The sequence below is a fragment of the Nicotiana tabacum genome, chromosome 17, assembly GCF_000715075.1.
Source record: "Nicotiana tabacum cultivar K326 chromosome 17, ASM71507v2, whole genome shotgun sequence".
Taxonomy (NCBI): domain Eukaryota; kingdom Viridiplantae; phylum Streptophyta; class Magnoliopsida; order Solanales; family Solanaceae; genus Nicotiana; species Nicotiana tabacum.
Window position 1 is genome coordinate 119,940,316 of NC_134096.1, and position 18,027 is coordinate 119,958,342.

The 18,027-nt window shown below is 34.2% G+C and overlaps 2 protein-coding genes across 2 annotated transcripts; one reads left to right on the forward strand and one right to left on the reverse strand.

Moving 5' to 3' along the window:
- Window positions 1–2,182: 2,182 nt before the first annotated feature.
- LOC107793322 (protein INCREASED PETAL GROWTH ANISOTROPY 1-like) lies at window positions 2,183–7,074 on the forward strand. Its single transcript, XM_016615648.2, has 6 exons — window positions 2,183–3,715; window positions 4,412–4,543; window positions 4,624–4,805; window positions 4,951–5,062; window positions 6,543–6,677; window positions 6,807–7,074. The coding sequence occupies exons 1-6, from the start codon at window positions 2,471–2,473 to the stop codon at window positions 6,939–6,941; spliced, it is 1,941 nt and encodes a 646-aa protein (XP_016471134.1). The 5' UTR covers window positions 2,183–2,470; the 3' UTR covers window positions 6,942–7,074.
- A 3,889-nt stretch (window positions 7,075–10,963) lies between these two features.
- Window positions 10,964–15,758, reverse strand: LOC107793323 (protein trichome birefringence-like 37). The gene is made up of 5 exons (XM_075234952.1): window positions 15,345–15,758; window positions 14,767–14,938; window positions 12,465–12,640; window positions 12,176–12,334; window positions 10,964–11,727 (listed from the first exon to the last, which is right to left on the reverse strand). The coding sequence occupies exons 1-5, from the start codon at window positions 15,665–15,667 to the stop codon at window positions 11,436–11,438; spliced, it is 1,122 nt and encodes a 373-aa protein (XP_075091053.1). The 5' UTR covers window positions 15,668–15,758; the 3' UTR covers window positions 10,964–11,435.
- Between the last annotated feature and the right edge of the window lie 2,269 nt (window positions 15,759–18,027).

The following is an 18,027-nucleotide window of genomic DNA, read 5'->3' on the forward strand; positions in this document are numbered from 1 at the left end:
ATTTCAAATCTAGGGAAAATTACAAAATTATCTACATCCGGTGAAATCAACTGCTAAATGTTACTCATAACAAAGCTATATTTGTTTCGAGAATAATCCAATAAACCTCAGGGATCTTCCGATTTTGAGCTTACCACACAAGCTATGGGTTGTGGTTGCTAAAATAATGCTTAATGATTATGCTTAACCAAACTCCATTCAGGTAAATAATAGCACACAATTGAGGAGTAAAGAGCCATATCCATCAAATCCTGAGCACTAATTAATTATCATGAAGTAGTCATGTTTAATCCTTCAATATATCGATCTGGATTATCACAAAAAACATAATTAAGCACTCATGTTGCTAAATGCTGGAATTGAAAGGGAAGTCAGTGGTTCATATATTGTTCAACTTGTTAGTAATGTCGCCTTTATTAGTCGTAATTGAGCAGGGGATCCCCCCCCCCCCCCCCTTTCTGTGTCATAATAAGATCAATAAAAACTTAAATACAACGCTGAACTATTGTGAGTCTTTGACTTAGAGGACAATGATTCAACTCCAACCGAATGCTCTACTTCTTGGGACTATACAAATTCTTCCATTCTAAGGACTTTGAGATATAAAATATGCTAATTTCGTAATTAAAGGATTATAATAAATAATAATGTCATTATTAAAGGATCATACAATATATTTTTCCCGTTTACAGTCTGCTTAGTTAATTGCTCTCCCTCGAGGGGTATATGTTTGAACCGTATCTTGCTTTGTGTTTTCATTCACAAGCTCATAGCTTGGAAATTCATCGTTTTGTTCTCCACTACAACATCATTAAGCTTAACACAATTTTTACGCTTCAGTTAGAATAAAAAAACACTGAATTCCTCATCTTATTTAAAATTCTTCCTTTTTACCGCTAAAACACTGAATTCCTCATCTTATTTAAAATTCTTCCTTTTTACCGCTAATTAACTTGATGCCTAGTTTAGTTAAGATGGAGGTTCATAACATCCCCTTCCTTTTTACCCTCCTCCTATATAACTAAAAACAAGAATATCTTGTTATAGATCAAGGTAACTATCGCATTTCCAAGTGAAGTCAAACATATAATGCACCCTAAGCAAACAGTCAAAATAATAAGAGATCTCTTAATTAAAAGTGAGACCTACCTCAAAAATTCAAACCAACTACCCTCGTTAAATAACATCACGAGACCTTCCACTCGCGGTAAAAGTACAAATTCTCACGTACTGATAAGCTGACCGTTAGAAACAGTGTTCCCATTTTCCTACTAATTTTTTAATGTTCTCTTAGTCGAGTCACTCTCAAAATTTGGTTTTCCGACAAATATAGCACTCGAGAGAATAGATTAAAAAAATAACACATCTTAATCTCTCACTCCGGCGCGTGATGTTAATTTTTTTCTTTAAACGCAATGTATCGATGCAATTAGCTAATACTACTACTCCTATAAGTTTATAATAATAATTTCAGAAATCACTCTTCAAAATTATCCTGACAACATAATTATCTTTGTGATTTGAAATATTACATTTACCTTACTAAAATTGATTTTTTTTTAACATAACCTGATTTTAATGATAACATTTTTAATATTTTAATCTTATGTACCAGTAACCTACCTCTAAAAGTGTATTGTAAGATATTCTTTTTTTTGTATCGTTATTAAGTAACATTAATAAGAGGACTTTTGCAATTGAAACATACACGGAACACCTATCCAGAGATGTTTATATAAAAGAAATAGTATTGAGGCACTAATACTCTGTTTTGAAATGTTATATGCAGATAAAATATACGCAGCCTTACTCCTATCCCGAAAAAATAGAGAGACTATTTTTTATAAACTCTCGACGCGGATAAACTCACAATAAATCGTTCTTTCAAGTAACGGACATTCAAAAAATGTTTAAATATTTGAACTACATAAATTTGATTTCTAGATTATCAGTACGTTCAAATTAAAATAAAATAGAGGAAGTTTTGATCAAGGACAATGACCGTTGGAACTAATATGTCTGTTTCAAAACGTTGGGGTAAATGTGAAATAGTTGCTCAATTACGCGCGTGGATGAGTCAAAATATTTCAACTTTAGCAAAAATGCTTTTGTCTTATTTTTTGTTTTTAAAAATAAAAATCAAAGTGGATCCAAGAAAAGAAGACCGTTCATCGATATCGCTGCATCATTTACACATTCAAAGTTCCAACAAACAAATACCCTCTATACTAAAACACACAAACTGAAGAGAGTTACAGTATCTTCACTTACTCTTTCATACCCCCTATAACTCCCCCTACCCCCTTTCTTCCAGGCGCATAGATAGGGACCTCATTTTGGAGACTAGTCCTTCTCCTTTGTAAATTTGAGGGGATAGGCATAGCATTCTTGAAAACCAATAGTTAGAGATTATATTGAGCGAGAACAGAGTAAAAAAAAGCTCTTTAATCTGTGTTTGTTAGATGCAACAATGGTTGCTGGCAAAGTAAAAACGGCTATGGGTTTACAGAAATCACCTGCAAATCCAAAGCCATCAAAGCAAGATTCAGTTCCCAAGCCTCCTTCTCCTTCACCCAGCTGCACAAAGCAGCAGACTACTCCCAAAAGTGCAGGATTTTCTCGCTCTTTCGGTGTTTACTTTCCCCGTTCCTCCGCCCAAGTCCAGCCTCGTCCACCGGACGTTGCAGAGCTCCTACGCTTAGTCGAAGAGTTACGCGAAAGAGAGTCCCGTTTAAAAACCGAGATCCTCGAGAAGAAACTGCTCCAGGAATCAGTTGCTATTCTTCCAGTGTTGGAGAGTGAGATCACCCTAAAAGATGCAGAAATAGAACGAAAAAAACGAATGATTGAATGCTTGGGAGTGGAAAATGAAAGGCTTAGACAAGAAGTAGAGATGTTGCACATTGAGCTAGTGAAGCAAAACGGGAGGCACGAAGAGAGGGTAAAAGCTATGGAAGCTGAAATTTCTGAGCTGAAGAAAGCTAATGAAGAGTTATCAGCTCATAGGCTTGTGGATGCTGTAACAAATGGTGCTCACAACAAATCTAACATGACCAAGTATTTGAGAAAATGCGTGACTCAACCTAGCATCAGTGTGGCTTCGAAACCCGAGTGTGAGATGAAAGAGGAAATAGTTGGTGCAATGGAAATGTGTGACAGGCCTAGACATTCTCGGAGTAATTCAGAGGAGTTAGCTGAGATATCTGCTGGCATTATGAGTTTGAGATCACGTGTTCCACGTGTTCCTAAACCACCACCACGGCCATCGTCGACGCTATTGCCATCGTCATCGTCATCGTCATCGTTATCTTCTTCTTCATCTTCTCGGTCTTATAGTTCTTTATCAGATTCAGCTGAACGTGCTTTAGCTGAAATTTCTAACATTCCACCTCCACCTCCACCACCTCCACTGCCAGCGACGGCGCCCAAAATGTTGGCACCAGTTCCTCCTCCGCCTCCTCCGCCACCACCTCCAGCGGCGGCGGTCAAAACAGGCCCCCCGCCACCTCCACCACCACCTCCGAAAGGATTAAAGCCCGTGCCAGCAAAGGTTAGGCGTATACCTGAAGTGGTGGAATTTTATCACTCTCTAATGCGGAGGGACTGCCGAAGAGATTCCGGTGCCGGAGTTAGTGGTGCCGCCGATGCTCCAGCGACAGCCACGGCAAAGGATATGATCGGAGAAATTGAGAACCGGTCTGCCTATTTACTGGCGGTAAGTTCTTTGGCCATGGTTATTGGGCTAAATTACTGCTTTGCCATTTCCTTGTTGGATTACTGTCAGTGAAAATGACTAGTCTGTGATGTCTTTTTCTGGTACCCCTATTGCACTTTTTCTTGGAATTTTGCTTAGTTTCTTACAAGATAAGACAGCATGTAGATTCGAATCAATATTGGTAGAGGTAAAGTGCAATTATGAATCTGGAAAAGCTGTAATTCCATCAACTCACTCTGGGCAATTTAGTCAATTTGAAAGAATAATCGCTTTCACAATCTTTATAATTGACACGGGATTATAAGAAAAACTGATTTTTTTTTTTTTCCAGATCTGATATTAGTATTTGAACAAAATTAGGGATTTTGATAATTGCATACAATGTGCTAATAACTTCATTTCTTTCGTTTAACAGTAAAAACATAAAATAGTAGAAGATATATTAGTCAAAATGTATTTCTTTGGCAATTGGGAAGCAAAATTGTACTAAAATTATGGAATTGATGGAGTATTTGAGAAAATAGAATGACATATTAATGAGGTTGCCCAAAGGATAGTTGAAAGAAAAGGATTAACTGTGATGTAAAATCTTTTAAAAATTGTAGCATTTAATAAGGATTAACTGTAAAATTTCATTTGTATGGTTAGTATATTTAATTTCTGATTATATTCCCCTTTTTGTTTCCTTGATTGCAGATTAAAACAGATGTTGAGACACAAGGAGATTTTATAAGGTTTTTGATCAAAGAAGTGGAAAATGCTGCATTCGCAGATATTGAGGATGTTGTGCCTTTTGTAAAATGGCTTGATGATGAGCTCTCTTACCTGGTAAACTTCTTTTCACTATTTGTCATACCCATTTTATATTTTCGGTCAATCAATCATATGATGACTTGAAGTTTTTTCAGGTTGATGAAAGGGCTGTTCTGAAACACTTCGAATGGCCGGAGCAAAAGGCTGATGCATTGAGAGAAGCTGCATTTGGATATTGTGATCTGAAGAAACTTGAATCTGAGGCATCGTCCTTTCGCGATAATCCCAGACAACCCTGTGGCACAGCTCTTAAGAAAATGCAGTCTTTATATGAGAAGTACAAATTTGCTCTATTTCTTAATTTACTGTTATTATTACTTTAGTTCTAAATTAAGTAATGAGAACTTGCATCATAAATGAAATATGGTAGTTAGTAGTGATTGTTCTCCATTGTAATGTCAATTGTTGTCTCATTTAAACAGATTAGAGCATGGACTTTACAATTTGTCAAGAATGAGAGAATCAGCTTCAAAGAGATATAAAGTATTCCAAATTCCAATTGAGTGGATGCTGGATACTGGTTATGTTACGCAGGTAATTAATATTTTTCTTGTCTCCTTTATGATCTCTACTATATTGTAGTTGTTTCATGTATTATTTTCCAATTGATGTTCCATATAAAAATGTCTTCACAATATGTTAAGTTGACTTGGGATCTCAATTCGTGCCATCTTTTGGTGCTTTTAAAATCTTTTACTGACTATTTAAAAAAAGAGACCAGTGATAGTTCCCAAAAGGCTCTAAAAATTGATGCATAATGCACGGAAGCTAGATGTGTCGAAACTTCATTCTTGAATTTTCTACATACTTCCCTGCTCTGCAAAGCTGGGTAAACCATCAAACAGTGACTTGTTTTTTTTGTGGTTTAACTTGGTGTGTAGTAGAAGAACCAACACTCAGATCTCTCCCTATCTTATGGTTGTTCCTGCAATAGTTATTTCCTGGAATTTCTCTATGTTATTGTCATCTGCTTTGCAAAAGTTGTATATTAGACACACAATAAGTTATTTATATATTCTCGTGGCATCATTCATAAAGAAAACCGATAGTCGGTCTGTCTCTCGGTTTCTATATCTTAGGGTTGTGACTAGAAGGAAATGAAAAATAGAACCGAAAACAAATGCAGAATGGTAATTGAAGATGGTCCATGGAGGTTTAGTCATGCCGTTGAATAATGGATAGCCAAAGTAGAAGCATGGGATAATATCTGTTTTGTATTATTCTAAGATTATAGGTTACTAGAAGACAGAAATTATGGGGAAGTTTTGCCTTATTAACTATGCCCATGCCTGCATGCGCACATGCTTAGTCTCAGTTTTCCAAAACATATTTGCTTGTCTGCATCCCTTTTTATACTAGTGTTGGTAGTAAGTAGAAAGAAAAGGAATCAGATTCTTAGTGTTGACCTTTTATAGATCCCTATGATTTTTATAATGTTGCACTAAGATAGATCTGCATATTTTAATTGCACATTAACCTGAAACTTCTTTATTGTGTTGGTCTAAGCAGTCAACAGCGAACAAAGAAGAGCCTCTAGCAGGAAGAAGCTTCCTAATTGGCTATACCTTAGCTTGTTTCTTTCCTTTCCCTTTCATGGTTTTCAAGATTTATCAATACATTACCCTTCTTATGGATGATGCATGGTGGAGGCCAATGAAAAATTTCTTTTCTTTTTGACATGAAAATGTGCTTAAGTTTAAATTACCTAAACATGGATTGAACTTGTGATATATCTAGTTTGTTAGTATTTGTCCCTGCAAGATGACATAATTAAGAGCAGGCAAAGTTCACAGACATTCTACTTGCCTGCAAAATTTACTGTTTTCCTCTCTTTTTATTTCACTGTTATGTGGGGAAAGACGTATAGTATTAATAACCTTCCCATTTTTTGCAAACCGTGTGGTCTCAAATTTTGTACCATGCTGCTCTACTGCTTTGATTGAGAAATAACACAAAGATAGACTTGGTGGTAACGTGAGGTAGTTGTGTTGTTTTTGTTTTTGAATTATTGCAGATAAAGCTGGCATCAGTAAAATTAGCCATGAAGTACATGAAGAGGGTATCCGCAGAGTTAGAAATGGTTGGTGGTGGTCCCGAAGAAGAAGAGCTTATAATTCAAGGCGTTAGGTTCGCCTTTCGAGTACATCAGGTATAAATAATGAGTTTTTTACACGAAAAAAGAAACAAACATTTTAATGAAATTTTTTTTATTTCACATGCTGTCTTGTAGTACTAATTAGTATTAATTTTGTGCTGTGTGTTTTTTGTTTTTGTCAAGTTTGCCGGAGGTTTTGATGTGGAGACAATGAGAGCATTCCAAGAGTTGAGAGACAAAGCAAGATCTTGCCATATACAATGTCAAAATCAGCAACAGCAGCAACACAAATATGTTTGCAGATTTACACCTTGCTAATTAACAATCTGTAGCAAACTCAGCTTCAGAATGCTGTTATTTTTGTTGTAAAGAGTGACATTCATACATACCAATGGCAGTAGCCATTTTTCTGCATAAACATTTATTAATTTATTCATAAATCGTGCCAAAATGGACTCTTCATCTGTTCATAACTTGTCCTTACAGACATGTATGTGACTTGTACGTTCACACGAACCAGTAGCTTTTTGCTTAGACATTCTATTTGTCTAAAAAATTATTTATTAAATATGTATAAATATTTAATTACGAACTCAATAACTAACGAGCTATGGATTCGATTACAAATTTAGAACTCATAAACTTTAAATCCTTAAAATTCCTAAGTACCATAACTTGAAGTCAAAGCTTCTATGAATTAACACCATCTCTAAAGCAGTTGCCAAAAAGTCTTGAGGAGATTATACAAATATGTAAACTGATATGAGCCTTGGATTCGTTTAGGTGCGTTAAGCGGAGTTGGTTATATGCTATTTCCTCGAGTTTCAAATATAACTTCCACCATTTCAAATTCAATTTTTGAAGTTTTAAACATATGTTTACTTTTCTTTTTCTATATCTTTTTCATTTTTCCTCACTTTCCTTGACATTAAATAAAAGCTGGAAGATATGTTTTCTTTGTGCTTTTTTTCTTGAAAGGGGAGAAAGGAGGAGAACAAGCAAAAGAAAGTTTAACAATTTTCTTTTTTAGGATTGTTTTGCACGTAAAGTATAAAAAGAAAATGAAAATTGTCGAAATATCTAAAATTTGCGCCAATATTCTGTCCAAAACCGTGGATAACCTCTTATTTTCCTTCTTATTATCTCTTCCAGCTGAGATATTTTTTAATTTTATCCCTCTTTATTTGGAAAAAGTTTCTCAACTTGTTTTTATTTTGCGATCAATTCTCAACAACATAATATGGAGAAAAATCTGCCCAATATTTGAAATCGCAATATCCAAAAAAATTGTAACTTTTATTTATTTTATCATTTTCAAACTTAAAAAAAAAAATAAAAAAATTGAAGAAAATTTTGAGAAGTGTATTTTTTTTTTAATTTAAAAAAAGTGATTGCCACCTTGGAGAAGCTTAGCCAGGTTATTAGAAGAGGTGGTTTATCAACAGGAAGAAGTGATTGCAACTATAAGCCGACTCTCATCAATTATCCACACTTTTCCGCACTCGCCACAATTCATAATCAACCCTTTTCTCCTTTACCTCGAATTCGTCGCCAAATTACATCTCTCATGACTGTATTGGGTAAAAGACTTTAGGCTATGTGGCCACCGAAAAAGGGACACGTGAAATTAAAACCGAGCACAACTACTTCGTGTGTCACCGAATAAGTCAAGTTCGTAAGGGCATTAAGCATGCTGCACCCGATGACATTTAATAAATAATATTTTACAACATTAAAGAGTAACAGCTCATTAAAGAAATCTGAGCATTTATGTTTACCGTAAGGTTTCTATTATCACACCCCAATAATTGTCATTAGTGGTGGGCCAGACCACTACGCCCACTGAGCTATAAATAATAGGCTCAATTATCATTGTAAGACACGATTTTCTAGGCATCAAAGAACATATTCTAATACAGCATCTCGATACTATTTCTCTCTCTAACTTGTTGTTATTATTATCATCGTGCCTGGAAACCTGTTTCAGAGTTCTCCAAATCTATCGTTTTATTTATATTTGAGCTAAGTATCTTGTAGGAAAATTGATTAATTCATTATCTTTTGAGATCAAATCAAGTCATCTGTCTAGAAACCACGAACAAATTTCACTGTATCATTTTTTGGATAAACAATGACACCTCTTTTTGTTTGGATTGGGGGTTGACTATGATCAACATAGGTATGTTTTTCTCTCTCATTCTCTTCCTTAATTTTTCTGAAGTGCTAGAGGACACAATAAATGTTACTATCTCGGAATGAACTTACTGACAGGAGGAAGAATTAGGTATTGTACTTACTATCCAGATAAATGTTGCAAATGTAGAATGTAGTAGCATGGTCATAAGATGTTTCTGATTGTTGTAATGTTATTTGGTTGATTGGTGATCAGGTTACTAGACTATTGCTTGTGAATTTTTTATCAAGATTGACTTTTAAACCTGCTTGGGACTTAAAAGTAGTGAAAGTATCTGCTGCTATAAACGAGGTTTGCAGTTTGAGGTGTGATATCATGACATTTTAGGGAAATGAAATAGGTAAAATAACTTGTTCAATCTAATCTGAAATCCTTTTGCTATAATCTCCTTTCCTCTTCAATACCTTTAATTTGTAGTACTTGGAGTTGTTGAAGATAACTTGTTACAACAGCTAACATGATGTCTGCTGGTGCATGTTATTAGGAGTTGTACTTTCCACTTGTAACAGCTGGAGGCTTTTTTTGCATAGAGGCCAGAAATGGTTCTTGAGTTCTTTTCATCCTTTAAGTCTATTTCATTTTCTCACTAAACTTTGTGGCAGCATAATCACGAAAGGTCCCTTCTCGAGAAAAACTGATTCAGTAATGCTGATAATGAAGTACCCAAATCAGCTGTTTCTAGTGATAATGTTAGCACAATTCATCTAACAATATCCTCCATTAAAGTGGCTTGATGTCATTCGGATTAGAAAATGTTCTAATTTTGGCTTAATTTGTGTTTGAATTTGGTTTTGCAAGAAGGGATTTTTTGTGTTAAAGGAATTGAAAAATTACAGCTGCTAATACTTTTTGAATTCTGCTGTTGTATGTGATGATAAAGTTGATAATACTTTGATTAGTAAACCTTGTGAATTCAAGCCGTGTACTTGTGACGATTTATATCAATGGAAGTCGGTCAAGGACCTAAAAACTATCATTTTGTAAGGAGAAGTTGGGAGTGGCCCTAGTGTGAGGGAAATTTATACACCTTGGGATAACCATGGGAGAAAAAAAGCCTCATAGGACTAAAGCAGAGTTTATGCTTTCAGCTGTCAGTCACAGAATTTTCTTTGTTGAATTATGCTATAGGTATTTGACTATAAAATACATTATACAATGTTTTTCTTCTGCAATTGGTTCTTAGTATGTTATGTTGTGACTTGTGCGTACATTATTATGTTTAGATATTTAAACTTACATTTTGTGCATACGTTGCTCTTATACTTATATTTAAGAAATTAAGAGTTAAAAAATTCCCAAGGCTTGCTACTCATAGAGGAGCCAACCCTGGTGATTTCCTGTGCCCTCACCTTCAGTCTGTTGTTTCTAATTGTGTCCTAGCTGATATATCTGTTTGCTTTGCTTGCAATAATCTTTCTATATGATACATTTGGGCGTCAGCTTAATAATTTCTGCTCACGACTGTGTTTGCTTTAAGGCATTTCTTCTTGTCAGTCTATATGGAGTTTGCAAGTCCTATGGCCCAAATTCAGAATATCGTCAGCCTGAGACAAAGTTAATGAATTCCATGCTAAATGAAGGGATCAGTGTCTCAGGTACTCCTATATGTTATGAATTTCATCAAAGGACAAATCTATGGTTACTTGTTTCTTCTTTATATACACAATCTATAACAAAGTTTCTGTCCTCTCAACTTATGAGGATATGATAAGCATGAACAATGTCAAAATTTGGTGGGGGCTTGGATCATATTTTAAACCATGAACAATGCAAAAAACTTTAGTAATTGAGTTACAATTTTGGAGGAAATTTCTTGAACATCCCTTGGGGCACTATCATTCTTGTTTATCATACGTTTGCATCAAATTGAGTGTTGAAGCAATATGAGTTCAAAAATGTGCATGCACATTTACTGCCCCCTCTCCCCGAAAACGAGAAAAGGAGGAACGTAAACAGACTGTCAAGAGTTCAAATCTAATTTTTGTCCAAATCCTTGTAGTAAAGTTGATTGATCTTTTCCATGGTGATCACTTTCCTTTAAAGTTCTTTGAATGACCAACATTTTCGTCCTTGTGAATCTTAAAACTTACCCATGAAGTTCCATATTGGATATTAAGCTTTTACATTAACTAGGACTCGTGAAGTCTTAAATCCATAAATAAGCAGAGGAAATCTGCTTTTATTCATAATTGCTTAATAAAATGAAAATAAACTTCAAGCTAGTAGCTGAAAATTATCAGCACTCCTATGCACCCCTACTCCCCAATCACAGTGCTTATTACATCTGAAAGCTATTGTATGTCCTTGAATCAATATTTTCACAGTCGAGCCTAGGCCCCTATAATACACAGACCAATACCTATGAAAAGAAACAAACTATGGGCAATAAAAAATAATTTGAATTCTTCATCTTCAGAGAAGAATTGCAGCACAAAGAAGCTGGCTCCAATTATTAAGAAGTCCAGGACTGCGCCAATGATTGCCATGTGCACCTGATTGCTCGCTGTTTTCAGCCGATGGTCTTCAAATACCTCCACAAATGTACAGTTAATTTTCACTTTATAAGTGGAAAGGAAGATTAAAAGGATAAATTATATGAGGTTCTTCATAGTTCATCCTCACATAATCAGAGCTGCGTAGAGAAGCTGGTTCCAAGTATCAGGTAGTCCGGGGAGACACCAATGGCTGCAATCAACACCAGGGTGATCGCCGCTGTAAACTGATGGATGAGCATCTTTCCTTAACTGGGAGAGAAACGTGATATCAAGGAGGTAAACTGCTGTTTTCATCCTATTTAATACTTTGTTAACTACAACTGCAGATGCTGGTGTCCCTGCTGGATATGTTGACCCTGCTAATGGCATTTTCTCTGAGTTACAATTCTTTGTTGATCCTCCCCATTCCGTACCCCTGATAACGATGGAACAAAGTATAAATTTTGAGCTTGTAAAGAGTGGGAAACATTTCTGATTAGTGATAGTTGCTGGTCTGTGAGAAGTATTTAAGTTATATCCATTGATAGTGTAATTTTTTTTCATTTCATTACACTTCAGCTGGTTGCAGCAGGTTGCATACTACTTTTTCTAGGTTATCAATCAATGGGCAGCCCAGTGAATGAAGCATACCGCGTTCACACAGGGTCGCACCCCTACGTAAGCAGCCTACTCTGAATCAAGCATCTAACTGATTTTATGGCTCAAATCGATGACCTATAGGTCACACGAAAACTTTATCATTCTCACAGGCTCTCCTTCTAGGTTATCAATCAATATTTATTACAAAGATTTAATGTAGTTGCCTTTCTAGTTGACATGATTGTAACAAGATTCTTGAACAAATGAAGAGGTTTAGTACTTACATATAATGAGTTGGAGAAATTCCCTGGAAGAAGACTTTGGTCTTGGAGGAGTCAACATTTCGGTCAACCCATCTTCCCCAAGTAGTTAGACCCTTGTAAAATGCCATCAAACGGTCCATATCTTTGGTTACCTTTGAACCATCTTCCACATAATCCCATCTACAAAAATATGATTCTGTCACTATAGTTTTTTTTTCAGACCTCTAACCATTTCATGTCTTAATATATTATAAAGTGTGTTTTGCACTGCTTGAGAAAAATTGAAAAAGTGGAGAAATGAAGATCGTACGGTTGAGAGTTGCCCTTGTGAGTCCACCAATGCCAAGAATTGAAAATTAGCATATCCATTCCTTTCCAAGCATCACCTTGTTGAATGGAATCCAATTTCAATACCCTTCCAATTTTCTCTCTTACTATATCCACAAGGTAAGTGGTTCGATAGAGGAATAAAGTAACCCCATAATCCTGAGGGGGAAAAGATATAAAGCAACAAAGAAAAGTGACAAAGTCTATCAGTCTTGAAAGTTATAGATAATCAAAAGCTATAGTGGAATACCCTTTATTTTCCATAATAAATATGAGTAACAAGTTGGTAACGGTTGTCAGAAGCTTTTATAGCAAAGCAATGCCTTTTAGTTTTCTTTTTTTGAGCTTTTGTTTTTTTGGGTAGATTTGGCTAAGGCCAAAGGTGAAGGTACTTATGCCCTGACAACCAAAAAAGTCGCAATAAAACATGCCTAAGCTTGGACCTACCAATGATTGTGGCAATGTTCTGGCCAGGTAACAACTACAAATTGATAATTATTTCTCTCTTGTAACTACAACTGGATAATAATGCTCCACTAGACATGAGTGGGTCTTGGTCACTTGTGTAGTGCAGTTGCTACATTCCATGAGGATATTGCTACATTCCATGAGGATATCTCAATTTTGATGATGTAACTAGGTGAACCATCAAGGCAAAACAGAGACTAGAACCACAATAGTTGACATTAACTTGTCTTTATCAGCAAAAGAGTTCAAATTATACGCATGTAATCTTGAACAACCAATCTTTTTTTTTTTCTTTTTAAGGCATTCCCAATATTTTCTTGGAGTAGTAGTTGGGGAAACGATGATATGAAGCACTGTATTTTAAAATTGAAAACATAGTAGTACTACTTTCCATTCATATTATCTACTTTTTCAAGTTTTCCCACATTTAATAGCCTTAATCAAGGTGAAAAAGTCATTAAAGTATGTGCGTAAATGTCTCTCTTAGTTCTCTAACTAATTTAGAAATTGGAATAGTAAAAATAATTTTTTTATAAAGATTGATCAATCACTTTTTGTGTTTCTAAAAATTGTTAAATATCTTGAAGCGAATTCAAATTAGCGAATCGACTAATCTTTGTAAGCGAATGAAGTAAAAGAACCAAGGCAGTTTGTGTTATTCTTTTTCCATTGGTAGAAAACGAAAGGAAGACATTTGGTTTGGTGGAAAACAGGAAAGGAAGTGGCATATGGAAAAGGGTTAAGCACGCATCTCACAAGTTCACGGGTTTTTACCGATAATCAAGACAAGACAAAACCCAATAAAATTCCTGCTGTCTCCTTTCGAAGTAAATTCTTGGAAAGCTAAAAAGTCAGCGTTCTCTTTTTTCTTTGTTGGACTAAGAACAACTTTGGTCTTTGCCCTACCACTATTTTCTATTTTCTTTTCATTTATTTTTTTGTGTAGGAGTATTAATGATTGCTCATTGCTGTCACAAGAAACAAAAGATAATCTTTTCTATTCCCTAATTTTATATCTTAGTTGGATCTTGGTTGTACCTCCTTCAAGATTTGCCAAACAGAAGATATAAAATTGGCAAAGGAAATGAACTTTCTCCTTAGCAACGTAACTCCATCTGTCTATCTTACACTAGTTGCAGTCTCAAAGTATTGTAAAAGAAAATGAGAGTGACACTAAGGGAGAGCACGTGAGAACATACAATTATATATATATATATATATATATATATATATATATATATATATATATATATATGTTGATAGTACAAATAATTTTTACGCGATTATCTAATATAATGTATTATAGAAGATTACTTGTCATTTTTATCAAATTACTAATTGACTATAGAAATTTATACGTAATTACTTTAAAGTAATATAATTGTGAGTATTTTTTTTTATACCATTCATGTATAGAATTTTAAGATAGAAAATTTTCAAAGTAAGAGAGGTAACTTATTTTCGGCTGAATTCTACACCCTCCCCACTTGCTATACTTTATCACTATTGTAACAACCAACATCATGATCCACTACAATTATAATAACGTAACGTAGATGTTTTCAACTATTAAATGCAACCAATATCCTAAAATACTTGGGATTAAAGATGTTTTACACCCAATCAAAAACAGTAAAATACCAACGACTTTTCTTTTTCCCCTTTCACTCGAGTTTCTTCCCAAGCAGTGATGAACTAACAGAAACTCGAGTTCCTCACTGAGAAAGTACTTATCTTCTTATCTTTTCTTTCGCAGAGTGAACAGCAGAAAGGAAAACAAGAAAACTAAAAGCACAAAAAGAAAACAGAGAGTAAACCTGAAAGGTCACAGAAGAAAGTGTCTCCCTCCTAGCAAAAGAAGTCTTGGCATTGGGCACCGACGCATGTAGCATACAAGCTAGTGATTCCCACATGTTCAAACTCAACGAATCACCAATAAACATTATCTTCTTTCCTGTCCATCTCTTCAAGAAATCTTTTCCATTAAACCTAAAACACCAAAATCCTCAAACACTACAATCAAATAAAATCTCCAAAAAATTAAAATAATAATCTACTAACCGCATTAAAACAACTACTACATCGGTTACGAGAATTTATCATAAATTGACTAGCTTAATATTTTTATTAATCTACCGTAATCCTCATCTTTTAAACTTTGAAATTAGCAATATGAATAAGCTCACCAAACCGTATTGAGAAGGAAATTTTTTGATTTTTGCTTCTTCCAAGTGGATGACACACAATGTTTTCTAAGTCATTTTTGCACATAAAAAACAGTCATAGGAAGAAAAAAGAACTTCTTTGTTTCTTCAAAATGGTTGACACAATATTTTGTAAGTCATTTTTGCATATCAAAAACTGACAGTTATGGAAGAAGAATTTGAAAGGGTACCTGGGTAAGTTGCAAGAATCAGGTTTCCAAGCATATTTCATGTATTGCTTATCAGGGCGGCCATATTTTTGGCAATCAAATTCAGGATCAATGAAAGGGCAAGTTGAGGAATCATAGAGAGGAAAAGAAGGGTCAATAACCCATCTACCCTGAAACAAGTTGCACCTGCTACTGCTTACTACTCCTTTGCTTTTCCAACTAAGACCACTAACATTTTGTACTACAAGCTCTGCTCTTGCAGTAGTGTGTAAGAACACAGATATAATGCTGACTAAATGGAGAAGCAGAGTACTTGAGATGACCAATTGGCTCCACAAAACCATCTTTGGCTTTTGGTGTGAAAATAATGGAGGGAAATAAAGAGGAACTTGTCTTCAAGTTGAGTACACTGTCCATATATATATATATATAGTAGTACAACAATAACATAATTAACTTGAAGTTCTTTTTGGTTTTTTTTTTGTTGGGGGGTGGGGGGGCTAGGAAGGTTCAAGGGGAAGTGGTATCTAGAGAGTAGAGATTCCTGGTTAAAGGGATCACATGCTGAGAGCGAAAAAAAGAGAGAGGTCGATTTCTGACATTGAGTTGGGAAATCTTGGATGGATTTGATCATTTTATCAAGTCTTCGTGTGTTACCAGTGGGGCTTTATGTTTTGGCTCTTTGCAATTGTATTTATTTTTCTCTTTGTACATTGTTCTCTAGGGAAATAACTCCGTCGGCAGTAAATTAATTAGATTTAGTTTTGTTTTATGAGAGTGGATGTATGCCACCCATTTCTGCGCTAGGATAATTGAGATCACTCTATTATATTAATTAATAGATTTCTTGAGTTCTAAAAATACATTAATTATTCGAAGTATTATTGAGTTTAGCTGACACGCATATGATTAGCCGCATCAATTTGTTTTGAATACAGAATGCTTAAAACAAAAATTAACAGGAAAGTCAATTACAGTGACAGAGATTACAGAAATTCCTACTCATGCTACTGAATTGTCCTTTTGGAGATTTATATTTGAATTAAATCAGTTATAAGGGAGTACAGTTTATTTTTAAAAGATAAAATTTAGATATTTAAACACTAGATAATTTTTTAAAAATATATGAGGCTTTATTTAAGATCACTTTATTTAATTCCCCAAAAGCACAATGGGGTAATCATTTTGGAATATGAGTGTAGTTGTTCGTTTATTTGGTTTGCTCATCAAATATATGAAGTAGAGATTCTAATATTTGGTGGAATGCATTAGTCGGATTATTCCTCATAGCGAAAAAGTTTATGTTCTTCTTTCATTATAGAAAAGGAAAAAAGAAAAGCAAAAGTTACTTTATTCTTTTATGCTCTACTGATACTTTATTCATGGAAAGTAAGTGTAACAACAATTTATATTTTAATTTTATAAGTGGAATCTAAAGAGAGTAGAGTTCTATTTCACTAACCTATTATAGATTGCTTTTGCTATCAATATAGTGTTGGTTGTTTTATAGGACAACTTCAATTGTTTCATGGAACAATTATACTTTACTTTTAAAATAATAGCTGAAAAATAAAATATAGTACAAAATACAGTAAATGCTTGTTTTGCGCTCCAGAAGACATTGGATTATCAGGTCCAAAACTAAATAATATATTTTTGGAAAAACTATTCTCAAAAACGTATATACCCAAACATTCACCGAAGACAAAAGAATATAAGCACAAAACAAAGCAAAATTGAAACCGTTTTCTTGTCCAAAGGCAATTTAAACAAAATATCTTATGTATAAACTAATAAAATAATAATAGATAAAAATTTCAATAAAAAAAACTGAAATACTAGGGTTCAAAACCATGAGATACTAGGGTTTAGATCTCAACTTATGATTTCTCTCATTTGGCTAAGTTTTAATGGATAACATTACTTGATACTTATATTAGTGGAAGGTGCTAATTCTCCGTTGAATTAGTCGAGTTGTGTCAATTAACCTCGATACTACCGTCATAGAAAAATTTATTTCTGCTATAGTAAGATGCGTAAATATTTAAAAAAAATTACATATGTTCAAACGCTGGACACACAAAACAGAAAACTTTCGCTTTCTGGAATTATTAAATCCAACAAGTTTAGATGTTTCTAATGAGTAGTATATTACGTTAGTCGTTTATTTAGCTTATGTCATCATTTTGACAAATATCTTACTGCTGTCGACTATGATTAACACAACTTTGTACTAGTCAAAATCTATTTTTAAAATATTTGAACCAAGATACACTACAACAAATTTAATTATTAATGATGAATTATTTTGTCGCCTAAAATTCATATTTCGTCGCAAAAGACTTTTTGTGACAGAATTTTTTTTGTCAATCTTTTGTCTCTAAAACACCGTCACTAATAATATATAAAGACGACTTTGCATTTCGTTGCAAAATAAAGTTACATTAACTACGATTGTTTTTCGTCCTCAAATATGTATTATTTATGACGAACTTATTTGTCATAAAAAGTATAAACATTTTGTAGTTAAAAATTTTGAATCGTCGCTAAAAGGGTTTTCAATATTGACGAATCTATTTTGTCACTAACTATAATTTTGATTAGTGACGATGTCGATTGTCTTTAAAGATATACATAAATTGTAGTTAGAAGAATGTGATTACGTCGCTAAATGGTTGTGTTTTTATGTACAAAAAAACTTTCG

Bases quoted from the DNA above. Each gene is read 5' to 3' on its own strand.
- LOC107793323 (XM_075234952.1), bottom strand. From the start codon at position 15,667: ATGGTTTTGTGGAGCCAATTGGTCATCTCAAGTACTCTGCTTCTCCAT. The intron at 14,939-15,344 runs GTACCCTTTCAA...TTGGTGTTTTAG, and splicing joins GATTCTTGCAACTTACCCAG to GTTTAATGGAAAAGATTTCT. The intron at 12,641-14,766 runs GTTTACTCTCTG...TTTCCCCCTCAG, and splicing joins TTTCTTCTGTGACCTTTCAG to GATTATGGGGTTACTTTATT.
- LOC107793322 (XM_016615648.2), top strand. From the start codon at position 2,471: ATGGTTGCTGGCAAAGTAAAAACGGCTATGGGTTTACAGAAATCACCT. The intron at 3,716-4,411 runs GTAAGTTCTTTG...CCTTGATTGCAG, and splicing joins GGTCTGCCTATTTACTGGCG to ATTAAAACAGATGTTGAGAC. The intron at 4,806-4,950 runs GTACAAATTTGC...TCATTTAAACAG, and splicing joins ATGCAGTCTTTATATGAGAA to ATTAGAGCATGGACTTTACA.